We start from the raw sequence: 20,561 nt of genomic DNA on the forward strand, positions 1-20,561 counted from the left end.
ACAGATGCTGGAGAGGATGTGGAGAAACAGGAACACTTTTACACTGTTGGTGGGAGTGTAAATTAGTTCAACCACTGTGGAAGACAGTGTGGAGATTCGTCAAGGACCTAGAAATAGAAATACCATTTGACCCAGCAATCCCATTACTGGGTATATATCCAAAGGTTTATAAATCGTTCTACTATAAGGACACATGCACACGAATGTTCACTGCAGCACAGTTTACAACAGCAAAGACCTGGAACCAACCCAAATGCCCATCAATGATAGACTGGACAGGGAAAATGTGGCACAAGAACAGAAAATAAAACACCGAATGTTCTCACTCATAGGCGGGTATTGAACAATGAGAACACATGGACACAGGTATGGGAGCATCACACACTGGGTTCTGTTGGGGGGAAACAGGGGAGGGACAGCGGGGGGTGGGGAGCTGGGGAGAGATAGCATGGGGAGAAATGCCAGATATAGGTGAAGGGGAGGAAGGCAGCAAATCACGTTGCCATGTGCGTACTGATGCAACAATCTTGCATGTTCTTCACAAGTATCCCAAAACTTAAAATGCAATTTAAAAAAAAAAAAAAAAAAAAAAAAGGGACTAAAAGTGTACACCACCATGCCTGGCTTTTTTTTTTTTTTGTAGAAATGGAGGTCTATTTTGCCCAGGCTGGCCCCAAGCAGTCCTCTTACCTCAGCCTCCCAAAGTGCTAGGATTCTAGGCATGAGCCACTGCACCCGGCCTTGACATTGAATATCTATCTGGCTGAAGGATTCTGGATTTCTTTTATGACCAGAAGACTGTTTGACTATCACTTATTTCCTTCATAAAAGTGAAATGTTACTTTGATCTGTTTCCCTTGGATCTTTTTTTCTGAGGCGTTGTCTTGCTCTGTCACTCAGGCTGGAGTGCAGTAGTGTGATCTCAGCTCACTGCAACCAATCTCCACCTCCTGGGTTTAAGCACTTCACCTCCCTCAGTCTCTCGAGTAGCTGGGATTCCAGGCACCTGCCACCACGTCTGGCTTTTGTTATTTTTAGTAGAGATGGGGTTTCAATCATATTGGCCAGGCTGGTCTCAAACTCCTGACCTCAAGCGATCTGCTGCCCCGGCCTCTCAAAGTGCTGGGATTACAGGCATAAGCCACCATGCCCAGCTCCCTTGGATCTTTAAACAACACAAATTTTGACTATTTCAATTTATCATTCAAAATATAGGGTTGATTTTCAAAAAAAATCTTATGAGATTTAACAAAGAGCTTGCTGAAATATCTAAGCATAAATCTCTAGCCTTCATTTATTTGACTAATAAATTATTTGAATGACTGTATTTCCATCAAATCCTGTGGTGGTCTGGGCTATTCTGTCACACACTCAGAAGGGTATACAGATCTGTCCTAGTGGGCCTAACATCCCATTACTAATTAATGCTTCAAGATTCTCCACGACAAAAGGATTATCCAGAATATGTTTCTAAGCTTTCAAAAACATTTTGGGCCAGGCATGGTGGTTCATGCCTGTAACCCCTGCACTTTGGGATGCCAAGGTGGGAGGATTGCTTGAGGCCAGGAATTCAAGACCACCTTAGGCAACATAGTGAGACTCCACCTCTATTAAATTAAATTTAAATATAAAATAAAAGCATTTTATTCTTGACAGTACATTACTCAAGTTTATTTTGGAATGTGTCCACTTTTTCAGTTGACAAGTAGTTTTTACCTTTGTACATTTGTTATTTTCTGTTGTAAATAGTGACCATGTGATAAAATATTATGAAACAATACATTCACTATAAAAACAAGCATGATATCTAGAAGTACTCCGAGCAAGATTATCTAGGAAGTACTCCCGCTATGGAGTTTGAGAGCAGCCTGGCCAACATGGTGAAACCCCATCTCTACTAAAAATACAAAAGTTAACCAGGTGTGGTGGCGTGTGCTTGTAATCCCAGCAATTCGGGAGGCTGCGGCAGGAGAATTGCTTGAAACCAGAAGGCAAAGGTTGCAGTGAGCCAAGACTGCACCACTGCACTCCAGCCTGGGTGACAGAGTAAGACTTGTTCTCAAAAAAAAAAAAAGTACTCCTGCTATGAATAAAACTTAAGCATTACTATGATCTCTCTTCTTCATGAAAATCATATTACTTGATCTGGAAAGGAAGTGAGAACTAAGATTACTGCTCTGTTGTCGAGTCTCACTCTGTCAGCCAGGCTGGAGCACAGTGGCTGCAATCTTGGCTTACTACAATCTTCATTTCCTGAGTTCAAGTGAGTCTCCTGCCTCAGCCTCCCCAGTACCTGGGAACACAAGAGCATGCTGCCATGCCCGGCTAATTTTTGTATTTTTAGTAGAGATGGGTTTCACTATGTTGGCCGGGCTGGTCTCGAACTCCTGATCTCAGGTGATCCACCTGCCTCGGTCTCCCAAAGTGCTGGGATTACAGGCGTGAGCCACTGCGCTCTGTTGCTTTCTGAGAAGATGGAAGCTAAAAGAAACCAAGTATTTTGCTCACTGCACCCAAACATGTACATGACCATGATGCTAACTTGGCTGATTTCAGAGTCACTCTGTCTCATGTCAGGGTATAGGATATATAATTAACCAAATAAAATTAACCTTAATTCAAGGTACAATAAAAAAATTAAACTGATTTCCAGATCGCTTTTGGAGGCTGGGTACCTTCAGAAAGACTGAACAGGGTGACTGCCATTCAATATCTTTTCAACTACAGTGTTGCTGCTTGAAATGGCAAGCAACTTGGAGCAAAGACAACAGAGGAAATACAAAACCAAATCTGGCAACCATTCATTAAGAACCTTGGAGAACAAAAAGAACTTCGGCTGGGGAAGAAGAATACAATTGGGCTAAAGAGTAGATTCCACAAATTTGCAAAAAAACATTTACAGTCATATTTAGGAGCCATCTTGTAGAAGAACAATGTGGGTGACTCTAGCAACAATGGAGTTTCACGTTAAGGCCAGTGACTGTCATTTTTCCAATCAGTTCTCCATCTGCTAAGAGATCGCTCTAAAATGCAAATATGATGCTACATGTTTCTTAAAAGATCTTCTAAAATGATTCACAGCCAGTTACAGATTTAAAAAAATCCTTCCCTACTCCAGCTGCTTTACTTGAAAAACAAACAAACCTTTTAAAAAGACCTTTTAAAAAAAGTATCTCTGGCAGTCTAGTGGTAGGGGGAAAAAACCCAACAGAATCTTTCCAGCGACTCTCAGTGACTTCAGGATGAAGTCTAAATAGCTCAGCGTGACTTAAGGCCCTGCCACTGCCACATGAACTGTTCTCTCCCACAGCCCAGCCAAGCCCAAGCCCAAGCCTCTGGCTCACATGGCTTACTCACTCTGACCAGCCCACCAGCACCAAGAGGCCATTCTCTGTGGTGTGTTTGCTAGCTACATACCTCCACATGGGAAGAGGAGGGCAGACTGAGAAATCTTTATGCAACTCTATGGTTTCTGCAGAGGCCTCTGTATTCCAGATCAGAAATGCCCTTGTGACCCTGTACCCAAGGGATACTCTGACAATGACGGACAGATGTCCCTCATTACTAAGTAATGTTACTTAGTAATCCAGTCCCCATGGACTCCCACGTGGCATTCTGGAGTTAGCGCAGGAATCAGCAGAAGTGATGGAAGTGAAGTCTGAGACAGACCTAGCAGGGCATGTGGAATCGACATACAGCATGCCCAGTGCTGCAGGCAATATGCAGACCCCTTATGCTCTTTTTGTGCTGCAGTACTTCCTGAGGAAACACCTCCCCAGCAAGGTCAATTGCCTTCAATGCATCCTCATGGCACCTGCATCACACTTACCATCACTTAACAGAGTCAACCTTCTCAGAGAAGGGAGCTCCATACATGGAGAAAGTGGCTAGCACAAACTTGGCAGTACTGGACTAGAATTGGGGATGACTGTGAACCCCTCTGTTTTTGCTTTTTATACATAAATACAGATGTAGACATATGTATGTATGTATGTATATTTCTTGGCTCTATGTGCTGAGGGGACCTAGAAGCAGACACCCATGGTAGTGAGTTCATTCACCCAGTCCCTAGGTGGTGAAAACATACTGTTCTTCACTAAAGAGTCAGCTCCTTAGAGAAATGCTTGACTTCAAGGCTGGGGCAAGGAAAATACAAGATAAGCCTGGAACATTATGTTACATCCCAAAGTAAAGAAGTGCCCAAAGAATTATGGGGAATTGTCAAAAGGACACAGCAGCCAACTTTAAGGGACTCCTACTGGCTGGGTTTGGGATATTCTAAGTGTTAAAATAATTAAGAAATAGATGATAACCCTTTAAGTAAAAAAAAAAATGAACCATGGTCCATAGTGATATAGATAAGCAAAAGAATAGATTAATGGAAAAGAAGGGAAAGCTCTAGAAGAGAATGCAAATAATAAATGCAGATGGAATTTCAGTATCACTATTTGGCAATCATCACAGTAATAACTGATTCAGATAGGAATCATCAACCGATGTTAAATTTAGTGGATAAAAGTCTGATAAGGAATAGGATTTCATACAGTCTTAAGTATCTCCCAACTTATTAAGTTCAACACACTTATTAACTTTACATTGGAGAAACCTGGCAGAAATCATCTTAACAAAGTGAAAAAGTTAATATACCAGTAAGGAGATAAATCAACATCGGGTGCCTCCTGATACAACGAATGCATTGAGAAGAGCCCTACATGACATCTATATGAGTATTCACATCTAAAATGCCTAAGTCACAAAGAAACAACATGAACACAAATGGAAGGAAGCTCTACCAAATAACTGGCCTACAGTCTTCAAAACTGCCAAGTTATAAAAGACAAGGAGTAACAGAAGAACTACTCCAGACTGAAGACATGACAATTCTATACACCTATGATCCTGGACCTACAATGAGGTTGGTGGAGATGGTCACATTAATATTATATTAACTTCCTGATTTATAGGATTGTTCTGTGGTTAAAAAATGAGTATCCTTGTACTCAGGTAATATACATTTAAGTATCTGCAACACATTTACAAATGGTTCAGAAATGTTAATATTGGTGTATCTAGGTAAAGGGAACTATTTCTGCAAACTTTATGAAAATTTAAAATTATTAAAAACAAGTTTTAAAAAATGCTGTCTATACCCCAAACAGAAGAAAAAAAATTCTGAGGCTAAAACAATGAAGTTAATGGTGAATCAAGACAGGTTCTGGCTCCGCCCATGCCAGAATTTCACCATGGTTTATTTAAATTTAAGGACTATGTAACTCCATGTACTCACCATAACATCAGCTATCCTAACATTCAAATTAAAAGAAAAATATAAGGCCGGCGCGGTGGCTCATGCCTGTAATCCCAGCACTTTGGGAGGCTGAGGTAGGCAGATCACGAGGTCAAAGATCAAGACCATCCTGACCAACATGGTGAAACCCCGTCTCTACTAAAAATACAAAAAGTTGGCTGCGCATGGTGGCACACGCCTATAGTCCTAGCTACTCAGGAGGCTGAGGCAGGAGAACTGCTTGAACCCAGGAGGTGGAGATTGCAGTAAGCCTAGATTGCGCCACGGTACCATGGCCTGGACAACAGTGCGAGACTCTGTCAAAAAAAAAAAAAAAGAAAGAAAAAGAATATATCCAATAAAAAAAGAGCTACATTACTATCCACACACTCTGGAGGAGCACAGGTAATAATACTTTTTGAAAAAATCTGTATTTTAACATTGTAATGTGTATTTACATTTGAAGTATGGCCATGTCTACAATGGTAACTTTTTTGTGAAAAAAAAAAATTAGTCATTGCCCTAATTCTGGAACATAATACTAATTTTCAAATAAAGTACGAATGGCATATCCTGCAGGAAAACATTCAGTATGCAGACAGACTAAGCCGGGAAACTTAAATACCATGTCATACCATGATTTCTTTTTGATGGCAAACATGCTAAATTTATTATTTGTAAAATAAACTAAAATTAGAAAGCAATTAAAATAATATGTAAGACATGGCTGGTACTTTACCTTTGTTCTTACAAAGAATGATTTGTCTTCTGTTTCGACAATGTAGAACAGGAAGGTACTTTTACAAGCCTCTTTCATAACACTTCTTAGTTTGACATGCAAACTGGTGCACAAGTCTGTGATCACGTCTTCATAGGAGGCTGACCGTCCTGGGAAAGGCAGATACATCTCTTGAGCAGTGGCTTCTCCAGAAGCATCATTTAACTCTTTGTCTTGGAAAACAGCTTGGTTGCTATTCATCATCACCTTGTTGAATTCAGCATACTCATTGAGAATAAGTGAAATATTTCGAGATTCCTTCAACGTACTGTTATATTTCAGTTTGTTGAGGTGGAATGAAACAGTCTGATTTCTTTGAGAATTTGTAAGATCTCTATTGTGACATCTCTCTCTCCAACAGGAAGAGCTGTCCAGATTGCTGGCTGTGTGGCCTCTCCTGGGCTGCCCCTGTGGTCTGGGATCTGACTCCACAACTGTTATCAGAAGGGGGCTCCTGCTCCTAGGTGCAGGATGCAGAACTGGGGCCTCAGGTATTTTTGTCAAAGGAAAAGCACCAATGGAGCTCTGGGTAGGTAACTCCTTTGGAAAGACATTGGTGGAGGAGGCAGAATGCTGAGAATCCCCATTCTTTATGGTCTGTTTTAGTTTATGTGCAAAACGCAGATACTCCAGGTCTAAAGTGTTCTGGGTGAGGTCGTCTGCCACCTGCCAAGTGCTTGTCCATGAGCTGAGCAGGCTACAGCTTGCAGTGAAACCTGGGTGCCTCCTCAGGCTGCGTGAAGTTCTCGTGGTGTCTTTGAGCTCTTTTGTTACAGAGAAGTTGGCGTAAGTCCTGAGGATCCCGTGCACATCTCGGATTTGGACATAATGTGGCACACACTTCTCTTCTTTCTTTATCCCTGTGGTCCAGTGTCTGGGAGGGAGGCTTGTCTCCATGCCTGGAACCCGGCTAGAGCAGCCCCAGTCCTCTTGGTTGTTGTTGTGGATTTTTGACGACGATTCATAGCCATCTGTGGCAACATCTTCTTTTTTCCCGGTGTAACTGCCTCTTAAAGTATAAGAATTCTCAAAATTGAATTTGGGATTTCTACAATCACCAAGCGGGTCTAGATCAGAATCTCCAGAAAGCAGTTCATAGTGCATGTCGGAATTTACATTCACCTCTGCATCTCTGCCTAGGATTTCAGAACCAGCCTCAGCCTTGTGCCCCTCCTCACTGTTCTCAATTTCTACGTGCTCTGTGGATACTCCACAAACAGAAGTGTCAAAAGATTCCGAAACAAAGGAGGCCGAAGGCTCTTTACTGAGATTTTCCCTGGTGTCTGCTGTATTTTGGTAGAGACCAGCACAAAGGGAGAAAACTCCAACATTCAACAGCTCCTTTGTTTCACATGTTGACACATTTGGCACTGTGTGCATGGTTTCGCATTCACCTTTTAGAGATGTGGCATTGGACTGAGGGCCATCAGTGACTAGACCTGTGGTTTCTTTGGGTAACTCAGCTTCAGTTTCACCATTCTTAAGCAAACTGGCCATTCTGACTGCTGGTATTTCCTGTGCCTGAAACCCAGGCTCTGCATTTATTGGTCTTACATAATGGGTTAATATACCACTGTCTGAGGAAGAACCAAGTGTTGGGACCACTGAGCACACGCATCCCTGCGTAGAATAAGCTCCATCAACTGAAGCAGCTTTCAAGGACTTCACCTGTGGATAAATGCCTTCATCTGCTTTCAGATCACTGTTAAAGAGATTTTTCTTACTGCTTTTAGGGCTAGTCTGCTGTTTTACTGACACATTCACTGTAACACTTGGTGCAGCTGTGGAAACCAATGTGCCAGACAAAGACTTGTTTTCAATAACATTTCTAGGACCAAATGGAGGTTCACTGGACTCCAAGAAAAGATGTTTCAGGTCCAAATTTCTGTTCTCTACACTAATTGGCTGCAACAGATTTCCTGATTTTACCAGTTTTTCAGGAGTAGGACTGAAGTCACCTCTGTATTCAGCAGCTGAGGCAGGCTGGTTTAACTCCCTACCACAGCACTGCACCTTTCCTGAGAAAGATAAATCCTTATCATGCTCACTTGAGACAATTTCCTCAGTTACTTTACCAGGAAGGGTTGGTCTACCTTTTCTTCCTGGATGATCAGTTATTATTAGAGGGATTTCAGCAGAGACCTGCATTTGTTGTACCTGGGTAAAATTATCTTGTACCACTGGATGGGTAGGACCAACAAAAAAATTTTCTTTTTCTGTTATGCCTAAATCTTCGGACTTACGCTGGGAGACTCTGTTGCTCTTCTCACACTGTGTACCTTGAAGTTTTAAAATGCATGGAGTCACAGCCTGATATGGTCGTGTCTCTTTAACTGGTAGTGGAGGGTCAGGACTAGAAGCTGGTGATACTTCCTCAATTAAGGGATCAAAGGGAAAATCAGAGGTCACATTAATTTCCTCTGCAATCTCAAGGGTGCAATTTTCTTTTGAAAGTATTAAAGTAACTGGCTGTAAATTATCCCCTTTTCTGTCCTTATTTTCTACTGGTTCTTCTGACACTGCAGGATATACCAACTCGTAATCAGCAGAATTCACTTCTCTGCTTTCTGTGAGAGCCACCTCTTCTGGTTTACCTATTTCCTTAGCTACATCCTGATGTTCTAAATTTGAGAATGGGGGCTCCTGAAGTTGCTCTATTTCACCAGCTAGCATTTCTTCTCTGGGACTTGTAGGTGGTGATATTGTTAGTGCTAAGTCAATGTCAGAATCTTCCTCTGGTAACTCTAGGCTGACCCCTCTATTCACAGACAGGCTTGTTTGTTTGATAAATACTGAATCAAATGCTTTGAAATTCATCTTTTCAATGTTTGGACCATTCTTGTCATTCTTCCTTAGTTCCAAAGAGTCACCTGATGTGTAGCATCCTGATGAAATGCGGTTAAGTGAACACTGCTTTCCCAAAGAGGTAAAGGGTGATGATGAGTCAACTTCAACTTGTGTCAGTTCTAGAAGTCCTTCTGAAGATAGGCCGAGGAGACTCCGAGTCTGCGAAAGGAAATCCTGAGTGCATCTCACCTCCTCACTGGGTAATGGATAACTAGAACTTTTAACTAATGATAATGCCTCCATTACCATTCCTTTATCAGACGATAGTGAGACTGGAAGAGGCATCTCTTTCTGTAACGAACACATTTCTTTATCAAGTGTCTCTCTACCTACTGAGGAGGTACAAAGGCCTTTCTGTCCTGCCACTACCAGAGAGGGAATGTCCCTACGGCCTTGTGTTTGTGTTTTATCCAAGGTCGATACAGGATGTCTAAGGCTTGCAGCAGGTGATACTTGCTTAATCAACTCATTATTAAAGGTTGTAGGTTCATCAGCTGTATTTACAACTTCTGTCTGTATTGGTACATATGCTTTTTTTTCGAAGGGGAGAGTAACTGGCTCCAGATTAATCATTACATACTCCATATTATCATCTTTTCTTTCCAAGGAAGGCTGACATTCACTGTTTATGGGGCTGCTATGTTGGATACAGTCCTGTAAAGCATCTGTTTTTGTTTGTATGGGTGCATCAAGAACATCCACTTTGTTTTCAAGGGTGCTGTACACAGAGCTCTGACACATCACTGGCTGACTACCAGTCCCATCATAAGTCCTAGTGAATGTGGCTTGAGTAACAGTGCCACTGTAAGAAGGAACTCTTGTGCTATCCAGTGGCTGAAAAATTTCTTCTTCACTAGAAACAGAAGGTCCATTAGTTTGTGTAGTTCCAATAGCAGAAAGCACAAGATTAGAAGTCTCCAGTTTATCTGATGATTCTTGTTTTGCGTCTTCCCCAATTACCTGAAATGATCAAAGTAAAAAAAAAAATCAGTCACATAAATGTTTTTTAAGTGATTACATATGTGAAGAACAGAAAAGACAAAAATTATAAGAATGTCACAGGGTACAAATCAAGCAACTCCCTCTTTTGAAGCAGGCTTAAAATATCCCCCAATGGGATTTGTATTTTTTAAAACCATACAGAGAGAAGAGCTCCGAAACTTTAACTGGGAAGCTTTTTTTTTTAAAATGAGCTTTTTGGAAGAAAAATAGCTAGACCACTGACAATTTAAAACACTTAAAAGGCAGCCTGTTTGCTGATTAGCACCACTTAATCCAGAAATGTAGCACTAGCGAAAAAGCACTCAATTTTGTTTTTAATAAATGAGATTAGAATTTTTTTTTAAGACAGTCTTGCTCTGTTGCTAGGCTGGTGTGCAGTGGCACAATCTCAGCTCACTGTAACCTCTTCCCGGGTTCAAGTGATTCCCCTGCCTCAGCCTCCCCAGTAGCTGGGATTACAGGCATGCGCCACCAAGCCCAGCTAATTTTTGTACTTTTTAGTAGAGACAGGGTTTCACTATGTTGGCCAGGATGTTTTTTTTTTTTTTTTAATGACAGGTTCTCACTTTATCACCAAGGCTGGAGTGCAGTTGAGTGATCAGCTCACTGTAACCTTTGCCTCCCGGGTTCCAGTGACTCTGCCTCAGCCTCCTGAGTAGCTGGGATTATAGGCGCATGCCACCATGCCAGGCTAATTTTTGTATTTTTAGTAGAGACAGGTTTCATCATGTTGGCCAGGCTGGTCTTGAACTCCTGACCTCAAGTGATCCACCCACCTTGGCCAGCCTAAAAGATAATTTTTAAAAAGCAAAGAATAATGTTTTTAACATCAGTTTTCAATTAGACCATAAGTATACCATCATCTGAAACTTTCCCATGCGGCAACAAAGTAAATTAATTACTACCCGCTGTACTCAGAGTACACTGATTCTTGTAAATAAAGGCCCCTCATCCCTTAGCTATCTTCTTTGCACAAAACTGGAGATACTTCCTTTCTCATTTTAACACCTCCTATTCTACAGGGCAACTGAAAATTTGTCAATGTGGTTTGCATTCATAAACTGAACTAATGGGATTAACTTAAACAGTGGCAACCAGAATTTAGGTTAAACATTAGCAGAGCTATCATCTCAGGACAGTTCTGAGAACCTCATCAGCAGGTTGGTGTTTTTTGTTTTATTTAGAGCCATGGTCTTGTCCAGGACAGGATAAAATGAACTGATTATACAAGTGACCACACCTCTGTAATGCTGGGAACATTTGTGAACATAATGTTCACAAATTGCATGCCATGTCTTGAAACATACATACTGGAAGTCAGGAACTGTGTTCCAAATCTCTTGTCAAAAACACTTTTGTCTTAGGTTGGGTGTGGTGTCTCACACCTGTAATCTCAGCACTTTCGGAGGTCAAGGCGGACAGATCACTTTAGGCCAGAAATTTGAGACCAGCCTGGCCAACATCATGAAATATAGCCTCTACTAAAAAACCAAAACTTAGCCGGGCATGGTGGTGTGTTCCTGTAGTCCCAGCTACTTGGGAGGCTGAGGCAGGAGAATCACTTGAACTCAGGAGGCGGAGGTTGCAGTGAGCCAAAATTGCACCACTGCACTGCCATCTGGGCGACAGAGCAAGACTCTGTCTCAGAAAAACAAAACAAAACAAAACAAAAAATTTCTGGCTGGGGGCAGTGATTCACACCTGTAATCCCAGCATTCTGGGAGGCTGAAGCAGGTGGACTGCCTGAGGTCAGGAGTTCTAGACCAACCTGGCCAACATGGTGAAACTCTGTCTCTATTAAAAATACAAAAATGAGCTGGGTGTGGTGGTGCACATCTGTAGTCCAAGCTACTTGGGAGGCTGAGGCAGGAGAATCACATGAGCCTGGGAGGCGGAGGTTGCAGTGAGCTGAGATAAAGCCACTGCATTCCAGCCTGGGCGACACAGACTCCACCTCAAAACAACACAAAACATAACAAAACAAAGTCTCTGTCGTAAAGAAGATATAAACCAGAGTCAGCAGAGTGGGGCTGAGACACCAGAGTTTTAAGAATTAGAAAAGTCTTGATAGTCAGGGTCCTTCTGAGAACTTTAATGGCCCTCCCAATCACGTGGCTGGTAACATTTAGCCTCAGTCCTGAATCTCACCATGACTGTAGTCTTAGTGAAATGCAAATACGAACAATCTTGATATATTTATAATTAGATGTATTTTTACTACAGGTAAAGTATAATGCTTCTAAAATAAAGTCTGATAATTCAGAAAGACTGGTCAACTAAACACATGACTAGCAGCGCCATGCTCTTGGTTTCTAGGACCTATCATGCTAGAATCCTCTTCACATTCCAGTGTGCCCACTGGTGGAGTGAGTGCAATAGCACAAGTGTGTGCCTTTCTAGCACAGGCACAGCATCCAACAAGATGACAAAAAAACTAATAAAACAAAACAAACAAAAACTTATGCAAGTACATACTAAGGATATTGTTAGGAATCATTGATTTGAACAGTCAGGCTTGCCAAAATCATTGCTAAATTACTACTGAGGATAATTATATATTACCACAACAAAAAGTATTTTATAAGAAACTAGCATGTATATATGTAGTAATCTAAATCTCCCTAAATCATATGTTCTTATTCTAAGGTGGTGATTCTTAACTGTATTTTATGTAATTCTTTTGAGAATTGGATGGAATTGCTGAACCCCATCTTCAGAAAAAAAGCACATATATACTTAACATTTAGGTTTTCTAGACTGGAATCTTGGCTTGACAATTTTTTCTATGCGACTTTAGGCAATTTCTTTACTTCTCTATACTTTAGTTTCCTCATCTATGTAATGGGGAGATTAACAGTCTTTACCTTATTTGTTCATTCTGAGAATGAACTGAGTTAATGTGAGTGAAAGGTTTAGAACACTGACTATCTGGCACATAGTGCCCCAGAAGTCTTTAATTCTGATGATGGTGACAATCACTTGATGATATTCACAGGTTCTGTGAGGCTCACCCAAGGACCTTCAAAAGTCCCCAGTGACTCCAGGTATAGGAACACTGTCTACTCTTTTTTAAGATAGGCATAGGTGCTGCCCAAACCCAAGTAAAATTATTCTAGAACAAATATGGGCTGAAAGCTTTAAAAGGTTGGTAATTTTGTTAACTCGTTTACTTAGAATTTTGTAAACAACTTTTAAATTTGCTCCAGGTAAAAGCTGGATTATCTGGCCTGGCTGAGTATCAGTTGAGAACAATGGCACAAAACAAAGTATATTTTCCATATTTACAAATAGTTATTTGCAATGGATCTTCTCTCACAGGTCTGGCATTTTACTATTCTGGCATCTTTCTTTAAAAATAATTTTAATACAATTAATTTGAGTTACTTTAAGGTTTATAAAAATGTCTAATATTTATTATTGCTATATTAGATCCTTAATATTCTACATAAGACATGACAGGTATTAGTCACCTCTTTTAAAAACTAAGCAAACAAGTAATTTGCCCCAAATTATTAAGCTAATAAGTGACACAATTACAGTGGGTTCCCAGATCATGTGGACTCTGTGACATTTTTTTCTTTTCTTTTTCCGTGTTTTTGAGACAAAGTCTCACTTGCACTGTAGCCCAGGCTGGAGTGCGGTGGTGTGATCTCGGCTCAGTGCAACTTCCACCTCCCAGGTTCAAGCAATTCTCTTTGCCTCAGCCTCCCAAGTAGCTCTGACTACAGGTGCCCACCACCACACCCAGCTAATTTTTTTTTGTATTTTTAGTAGAGACAGGGTTTCACTACGTTGGCCAGGCTGGTCTCGAACTCCTGACCTTGTGATCTGCCCATCTCAGCCTCCCAAAGTGCTGGGATGACAGTAGTAAGACACTGTGCCCAGGACTCTGTGACATTTTTCTACTCTGGTTTTCTTCAATCAGGATAGCAGGTAAGCTCTACCTGAAAACAATTTGAGGACACTTCACAAAAACTAAGTTTTTGGTGTAATAATTCTTTACATGCCTAGAGAATTCGCTGTCCTAAAATTTAAAAATGCCTTGTTTTGAATGTAATTTTACATATAAAAATTTTTTTTTTTAAAATAATGCCAAAATTGAACAGTATTCAGCTTTACATACCTCATTATTATAAGAACAGACGAAATTCTGGTTTTCTTGGATAATTGGATGATACTCTCTTGCAAAAGTTTTTTTCTGTTTATTTTGTACACAGAGTTCCAAGCCTCGGGTAGGAGGTGTTTTAATGAAAGGAAGCAAGCAGTTAGGATCACGGAAGGACACTTCAGCATGACACCTGGAAATTTCGTTAGTCTCCAACAGAGGATCTGCAGAACATCTTTCCAAACCAAGGGACTCCTCAATTTCACTGAGCTCACAAGATTCTAACGTGCTATTTATAGACACAAATTTTGCTGGGTTGCTATGTTCTACCACCTTTCGGGAAGATCGTATGACTTTGTTCTGATTGCTGTAAAACAGAGCTACCCACATATGAAGTAAAAGCTTCACTTCTTCCACATTATCAGGCAAATCAGTATTCCAGGGCCTAAAAGTTTACAGAAAGAACACATGAAAATCAATGTAAGTGGTTATTTTAGTTACCTTATAGTAAGCAAGTGCCTCCAATATTAACCTTAGTTTTTATGTTTTTATTTTTAAAATTTACAGATACAAAGCATGAATGAGTAAAAATGTAGTTGACTTAACAAATAATTATCAGTCTAACCCACTCATTTTACAGAGACAGGAACTGAAAATCAGAACATGTAATTGCCTTCTTTCAAATCACAAAACCTGCATGGCAGAACCATGATCTAAACATGCATCTCCTGACTCCTAGTTTAGCATGTGTCTTTTACACCATACAAATTCACTCTGGACACAGAATACTATTTATGTGAATAATGGTTTCACCAATACCCAAATCCTTATCAACATGCTTTTGCTAAGTCTGGCTGATTCATTTATTTTCCATTTTTGTGTCTCTCTTCTAATAGATGAGACAGTCTGAAGATAAAATATCTCTCTGGGCAATTCAACAGAATATACTATTTTCAGATTACAGTTCTGAAAAATATCCTGAAACTGTAAGGGGAGATGGAAAACATTTCTGGCCACCTGGCAGGCAAAAGGATGCCAGATCGCTGGAGTAGGATAAGTTAGCAGGGCTGCAGAGTTGGGCAATAGCTAAGCAGGAAGTTCTAAGGAAATGACCCTTATGAGTATATATAAACTTGTGCATGGAAGAGAGCCTGACAGCTGTAGAGTCCATTTAGTCAGATGTGAAACAGTTCATTAATAGGAAGTTGAATGTCATTTCACATAGCTAATGAATGCTTCTTGCTAACAGTGATATTTACCATTTATTATTACTATTGTCCCAATATACGTAATCTCAAGATAGAGCTACTACTAAACTCATACTTAAAAGTGTTGACCAGACTGTCATCCACCACTGATATCACCTGAAAATTTGTTAGAAATGCAGAATGTCAGCCCTCTCCCCAAGGAGAATGCATCAGAATCTGCAGTTCAATGCAATCTCCGGATGAGCAGTACACACAATTAAGATTGATAGGCACTGTCCAGAAGCAAGAAACTTGCCCAGGGTCACAGGAGGTAAGAAAGGGAAAAAACCCGGGTTCAAACCCAGGTTAGTCTACAATCCAAAGCCTGTGCTGTTCACCACTCTGCTATTATTGCCTTGATTCCTTCTTAAGGGAGATCTATAGAACAATCTGATGTGAAACTGCTTATTCCTATCAATCTGAACAATTTACTAAGCAACAAGTGATTTTTAAAATGTTTCTTCTGGAATCCAGTCTGTAAACCATTATTTCTAAATCTCACACTATTTTACATTAAGATCTCATCTAAAAATCGAAATTCAAAAGCCACAGGGGCTTACAAAGGAGCACTGCAAACTGGAAAGCTATTCATTAGGCTAAGGTTATCTTTAAAATGTTCTCCATGTGAGCACAAGGGGAAAACCAGCCTGTTACTCTTACTTGCCAGGAAACATGTTTGCTTGATGTTATCATCAAATTGCTGGTTTCACACACAACACTTGTTTCTCCTTCTCCAGAGTTTGGCACAAGTGTCCCCCCCTCACTATACTCATCTCAACAGAAAGTTTCATCCATTTTCACCAAGTTTCACTCGCACTCACCCATGTAATGCTCTTACTACAGTTTTCTCCAGTGGGTGGTTGGTATATTTGCTGTCTAAGCTGAATGCATATTCTGTTTCACATTTGAAAGTGATCTTAACGGAGTCATCACAGTTAAACACTATATGAGAGCAAGAAGATTCTTTCGCACTGGAAGACTTCGGTCGATCCTTGTGCTTCACCACCGGCTCATCAGAAGGTTTTGGCTGAAGCAAAAGGCCAGGCTGATGCCGAAATGGCATGACTTTCCCCACTGGGGTTACTGCTTCAGGGCTTTTTGTCCCATTCTTGGGAAAGGGAGGGCTTGGTGTCTCTTTCTCCTGAAGATGTTTCTTTAACTCTTCTGTAAGGAGCAGAGCATATGAATGTTCCACAGAAACAGAAGAGCTCTGGCTTGCATCTGAAGATTCTAGTGTTTCCTCAGTCAGTGCTGACTGGGCTTTAGCAGGGGTCTGACTACAAGCAACCAAGCTTTCTTCATTTTGGCTAACAGTTAAGTCTGACCCAGAATTACTCTTCCTATCAGAGGATGGGTTAGGTAGTAATCCACCTTTTTGACTTTTAACTCCTCTATGATATTCATGGTCAGATGTACCTCGCAAAGAATTTTCTTTAGAGAGCAAAATATCATTCTGTGGCAATTCAGAGGAACAGTGAAGATTTTTAGGCTCAGATACTTGTGTGGAAGAGGTAGCAGAGCTTAATGCTAGATCAGCTAACATATTTAGGGCCTGGGAGTCATAGTTGACAATGGAGTTCTCAGCAAGATCATTGTGAGCCACTGTGGTATTTTCTGGTTGAACATTATTTATGCTGATCCCATCTTCTTGACCATCTCTTGAAATTTCTGACTGAAGCTTTGAAACAGTTTCTCCTTTGACTTCAGTATAAAGGAATTAAAAAAAGAGAGATATTATGTTTGCTTGTCATAGAATTCTCTGCCATTATTAATGGCTAACTCAACATGTCCAGAAAAACTTATGTTACACATATTGCTTATTAAAAATTTACTATCAGATTAAGGTCTCTTCCAACCCTCAGATCTCTTATAACATACTAAACCAGAGGGACAAGTCTTAAAGAATATGTGTATTAATTTAGAAAGAGATTACTCTTCAAAAACATATGTAATGAACTACACAGAAGTCACACAGCTCAGCTCAAAAAACGTACAAACAGAAAAAAACAAAAAGAAAAAGGATGAGAGTCCTGCCCTTCAGGAGCTTACAATCTAGTGAGGCTAGGAATGTACAAGTTTCAAGTGTGTATTAAAGTTTGCTAACATACATTCTCAGCAATCATTTCCCTGAACAAGTGATCTGTTAGAGAAACCATCTAAGTTCAAATAATTTTAACTATATAAATCTTTAATTACATGATGTAATAGAAATAAAAAATTAGAAGTCATAAGCGTATTCAGAATCATCAATTCCATACCTTTTAAAATTTTGCTTTCATTACCAAAAACATTTGGTAATGAAATGTTTTTACATTATCCAAGAAAGAGTAAATCTACCGACAGTTTTCCTTTATGCAGAGAATCAAATCTATCCATATGCCCTTAATCAGAACAATTATATTTGCTGGTGGTTTCCCTAGGTATTTTCAAGACATTAATTAGTCCTTCCCAAACGCTGTTATTATGAAGGACCAACTTCACAACTCTACTAGGCAATGATTACCTGCTGCAGGTAGAGAGATGAACAGAAAAGCCAACTGTGTTCCTCTTTATAATAGTAGCAGGTCCAAAATGAATTAACCTCCCCCCAGCCAAGGCCAAGGAGTAATACATTTAAAGAGAAGAAAAAAGCTCTAGACTTTTTTCGTCATCAATTAGAACGAGATGAGGGTATGCACGCACATGGGGAAAGGGTAAAACTAATCAACCACTGCCCAGTATTTATTTAAAACAGCAAATCCAAAGGGGACAGGTGGATGAAAAGGACCCAAAGCGGGCAGTTGTCTTGTTAGCCCCACAGGTATACTGGAAACATAAAATTAATTTTATGATCTGATTGATTTATTGACACTAATTTCATTCTATCTTTGTTAATATTATGGCCTTTATATACTTATCGCTTACACAAACTACTACTTACAAGTAAGGCCTAATATAAAAGACACTGTACTGAAATCCAGAAAAAATGGTAGTTTAATAAACATATTATAGTCTCACATAAATCACCCAATTATTAACTTGTTACAAGTCTTCAATAAAACAAAACAAACAATAATATCTATCTATTTAAGACATACATACGACAATGCCAAAGGAACAACATTAAAAAAGAAAGTTCAGTGAATAAAAAGGACAGAAAACCATGTTTCATTAATGAAAGGATTGTCTGACTTCAAAATTATCATGTGATTCTAATTTAAATCAGTAAGTTTCAAACTGAGGACAACTTGGCTGTTTCATCTGCCTTCTTAAACTTTGATGTTTAAAGTGTAAGAAGTAAAATGATTAACATAGGTGTTTAAGAAAAAAATTAAGAGATTATTTAAAAGTAGTCATTTAAAAATGTTAACTTGGAATGTGATAACACAATACATACAGATATTTACAATACAAATAAGTTTTTAAACTATGTGTTCAAATATTTTGAAATTTTTTGAAATATTTTTCAAAATTTTTTGAAAATATTTTGAACACCTATTTTAAAAACTTTAAATTTTCCGGGCTCACTTTTCTGCCAGTATCCAATTGTATACCTCTTTCCATTAAACAATTTGTCAATAAACATCTGAAGCCAATTCAGTGCAACAAATTCAAATGACACTGCTAGGAACACAAGATGTTTCTCATAATGTTTACAAATGTGAAAGATTGGACCAAGACATAACAAATGATTTGAAAATAGTATGAATTAAATTCCATAATGTTCTCAAATATCCCAAAGAAATGAGAGATTAGCAAGAGTCAGATGTGAGAAAATGCCTCCCTGTGGGGATAAAACTAGCTTCGAGCCCGTCAGGCAGAGGATGCGCATGGGGGAGGCACAGATGGCCCACAGGGGAAGGAGCATGGTGGCAACAGCAGAGTGCTCAATGCAGAGAGGTGGGGTGCAGCCACAGCATAAACTCCCAAGAGAGACAAGCAGAAGAGCTCAAATTTGGTTTGGAAGCCAAAATTGCAGCATATGGGTTTTTGAATGACATGAGGAGCTTTTAAAAAATCTTCAGTCAAAAAACAACCTGAAAAAACTTAATCTCAGGGTATGCTTTAAAAAAAAAAACAAAAAACAAAACAAACAAAAAAAACAAACCAACAATTCAATTTATTTCTCTGAATTCCTACTCTCTGTGAGATATTTAAAAATCTAGTAATAAATAAGGGAGAAAGTAGAATCAGAAGAACCAGACAGAAAACTCATAGGTTTGTCTAGCAGTTGAAAATACAAAACTAGAGCAGTTCATGTTGATTTGTCACTTAAGCAAAGTTAAATAAGTAAAACTACTTTTTAAATTAATGCCTTTTAAAACCAAATATAGGCTTCTTGGTCAGGCATGGCAGCTCATGCCTGTAAGCCTAACACTTTCGGAGGCCGAGGCAGGCGGATCACTTGAGCTCAAGCGTTAAAGACCAGCCTGGGCAACATGCCAAAACCCCATCTCTATAAAAAATACAAAAAAAGGCTGGGCGCAGTGGCTCACACTTGTAATCCCAACACTTTGGGAGGCCGAGGCAGGCAGATCACCTGAGGTTGGGAGTTTAAGACCAGTCTGACCAACATGGAGAAGCCCCATCTTTACTAAAAATACAAAAAATTAGCCGGGCATGGTGGCTCATGCCTGTAATCCTAGCTACCCAAGAGGCTGAGGCTGGAGAATCACCTGAACCTGGAAGGCCGACGTTGCAATGAGCCAAGATCGTGCCATTGCACTCCAGCCTAAGCAACAAGAGCGAAACTCTGTCTCAAAAAAAAAAAAAAAAAAAAAAAAAAGCAAAAAAATTAGCTGCGCATGGTGGTACATGCCTGTAGTCCCAGCTACTTGAGGGGTCTAAGGTGGGAGGATCCCTTGAGCCCAGGAGGTTGAGGCTGCAGTGAGCCGAGATGGTCCCACTGCACTCCAGCCTGGGTGACAAAGTGAGGCTTTGTCTCAAAAAAAGGAAATAAAGCCAAACACAGGATTCTGGATTACTGATAGTTCTGGACAATCTGTTTATAATTTCCTTCAGATAAACTTATAATCTTCTATTTTTAAAATTGAAATGGTCCAGAAAAATAATGCCAGATACTACTTACTTCTGCATTTAGTCATAAATAAGGCCATTTTTACTTTAATGCTTGTAGACAATTCATGTTCAGGCTTTTTGCAAAGTAAAAAATAGGCTCTGTTTTTTGAAGGTTTGAGCCTCTGTACTTTCCTAATTTATTTACATTAGGAAACCGGTTTATTTTCTTTCATGTCTGAACTAAAAAACATAGAAAAAATTCTTGGTACATTTCAACTGCTCTTACCCTATTTCAAT

General features: G+C 39.7%; 1 protein-coding gene across 12 annotated transcripts in view; it reads right to left on the bottom strand.

The window, feature by feature from the left end:
- TASOR2 (transcription activation suppressor family member 2) overlaps window positions 1-20,561 on the bottom strand; it is an 82,086-nt gene that overhangs the window by 9,746 nt on the left and 51,779 nt on the right. For all 12 annotated transcript variants that reach the window (XR_004262630.1, XM_032258204.1, XM_032258214.1 and 9 more), the window contains 3 exons: window positions 16,088-16,967; window positions 14,038-14,464; window positions 6,027-9,872 (listed from right to left, as the gene is read on the bottom strand). Coding sequence is in view for 11 of the 12 variants with exons in the window: in XM_032258204.1 (XP_032114095.1) it covers window positions 6,027-9,872; window positions 14,038-14,464; window positions 16,088-16,967 (5,153 nt within the window). In the remaining variant the exon portion in view is untranslated. The remainder of the gene's footprint in view (window positions 1-6,026; window positions 9,873-14,037; window positions 14,465-16,087; window positions 16,968-20,561) is intronic.

Source organism: Sapajus apella, unplaced genomic scaffold, assembly GCF_009761245.1.
Source record: "Sapajus apella isolate SASKATOON/1434 unplaced genomic scaffold, GSC_monkey_1.0 scaffold100, whole genome shotgun sequence".
Lineage (NCBI taxonomy): Eukaryota > Metazoa > Chordata > Mammalia > Primates > Cebidae > Sapajus > Sapajus apella.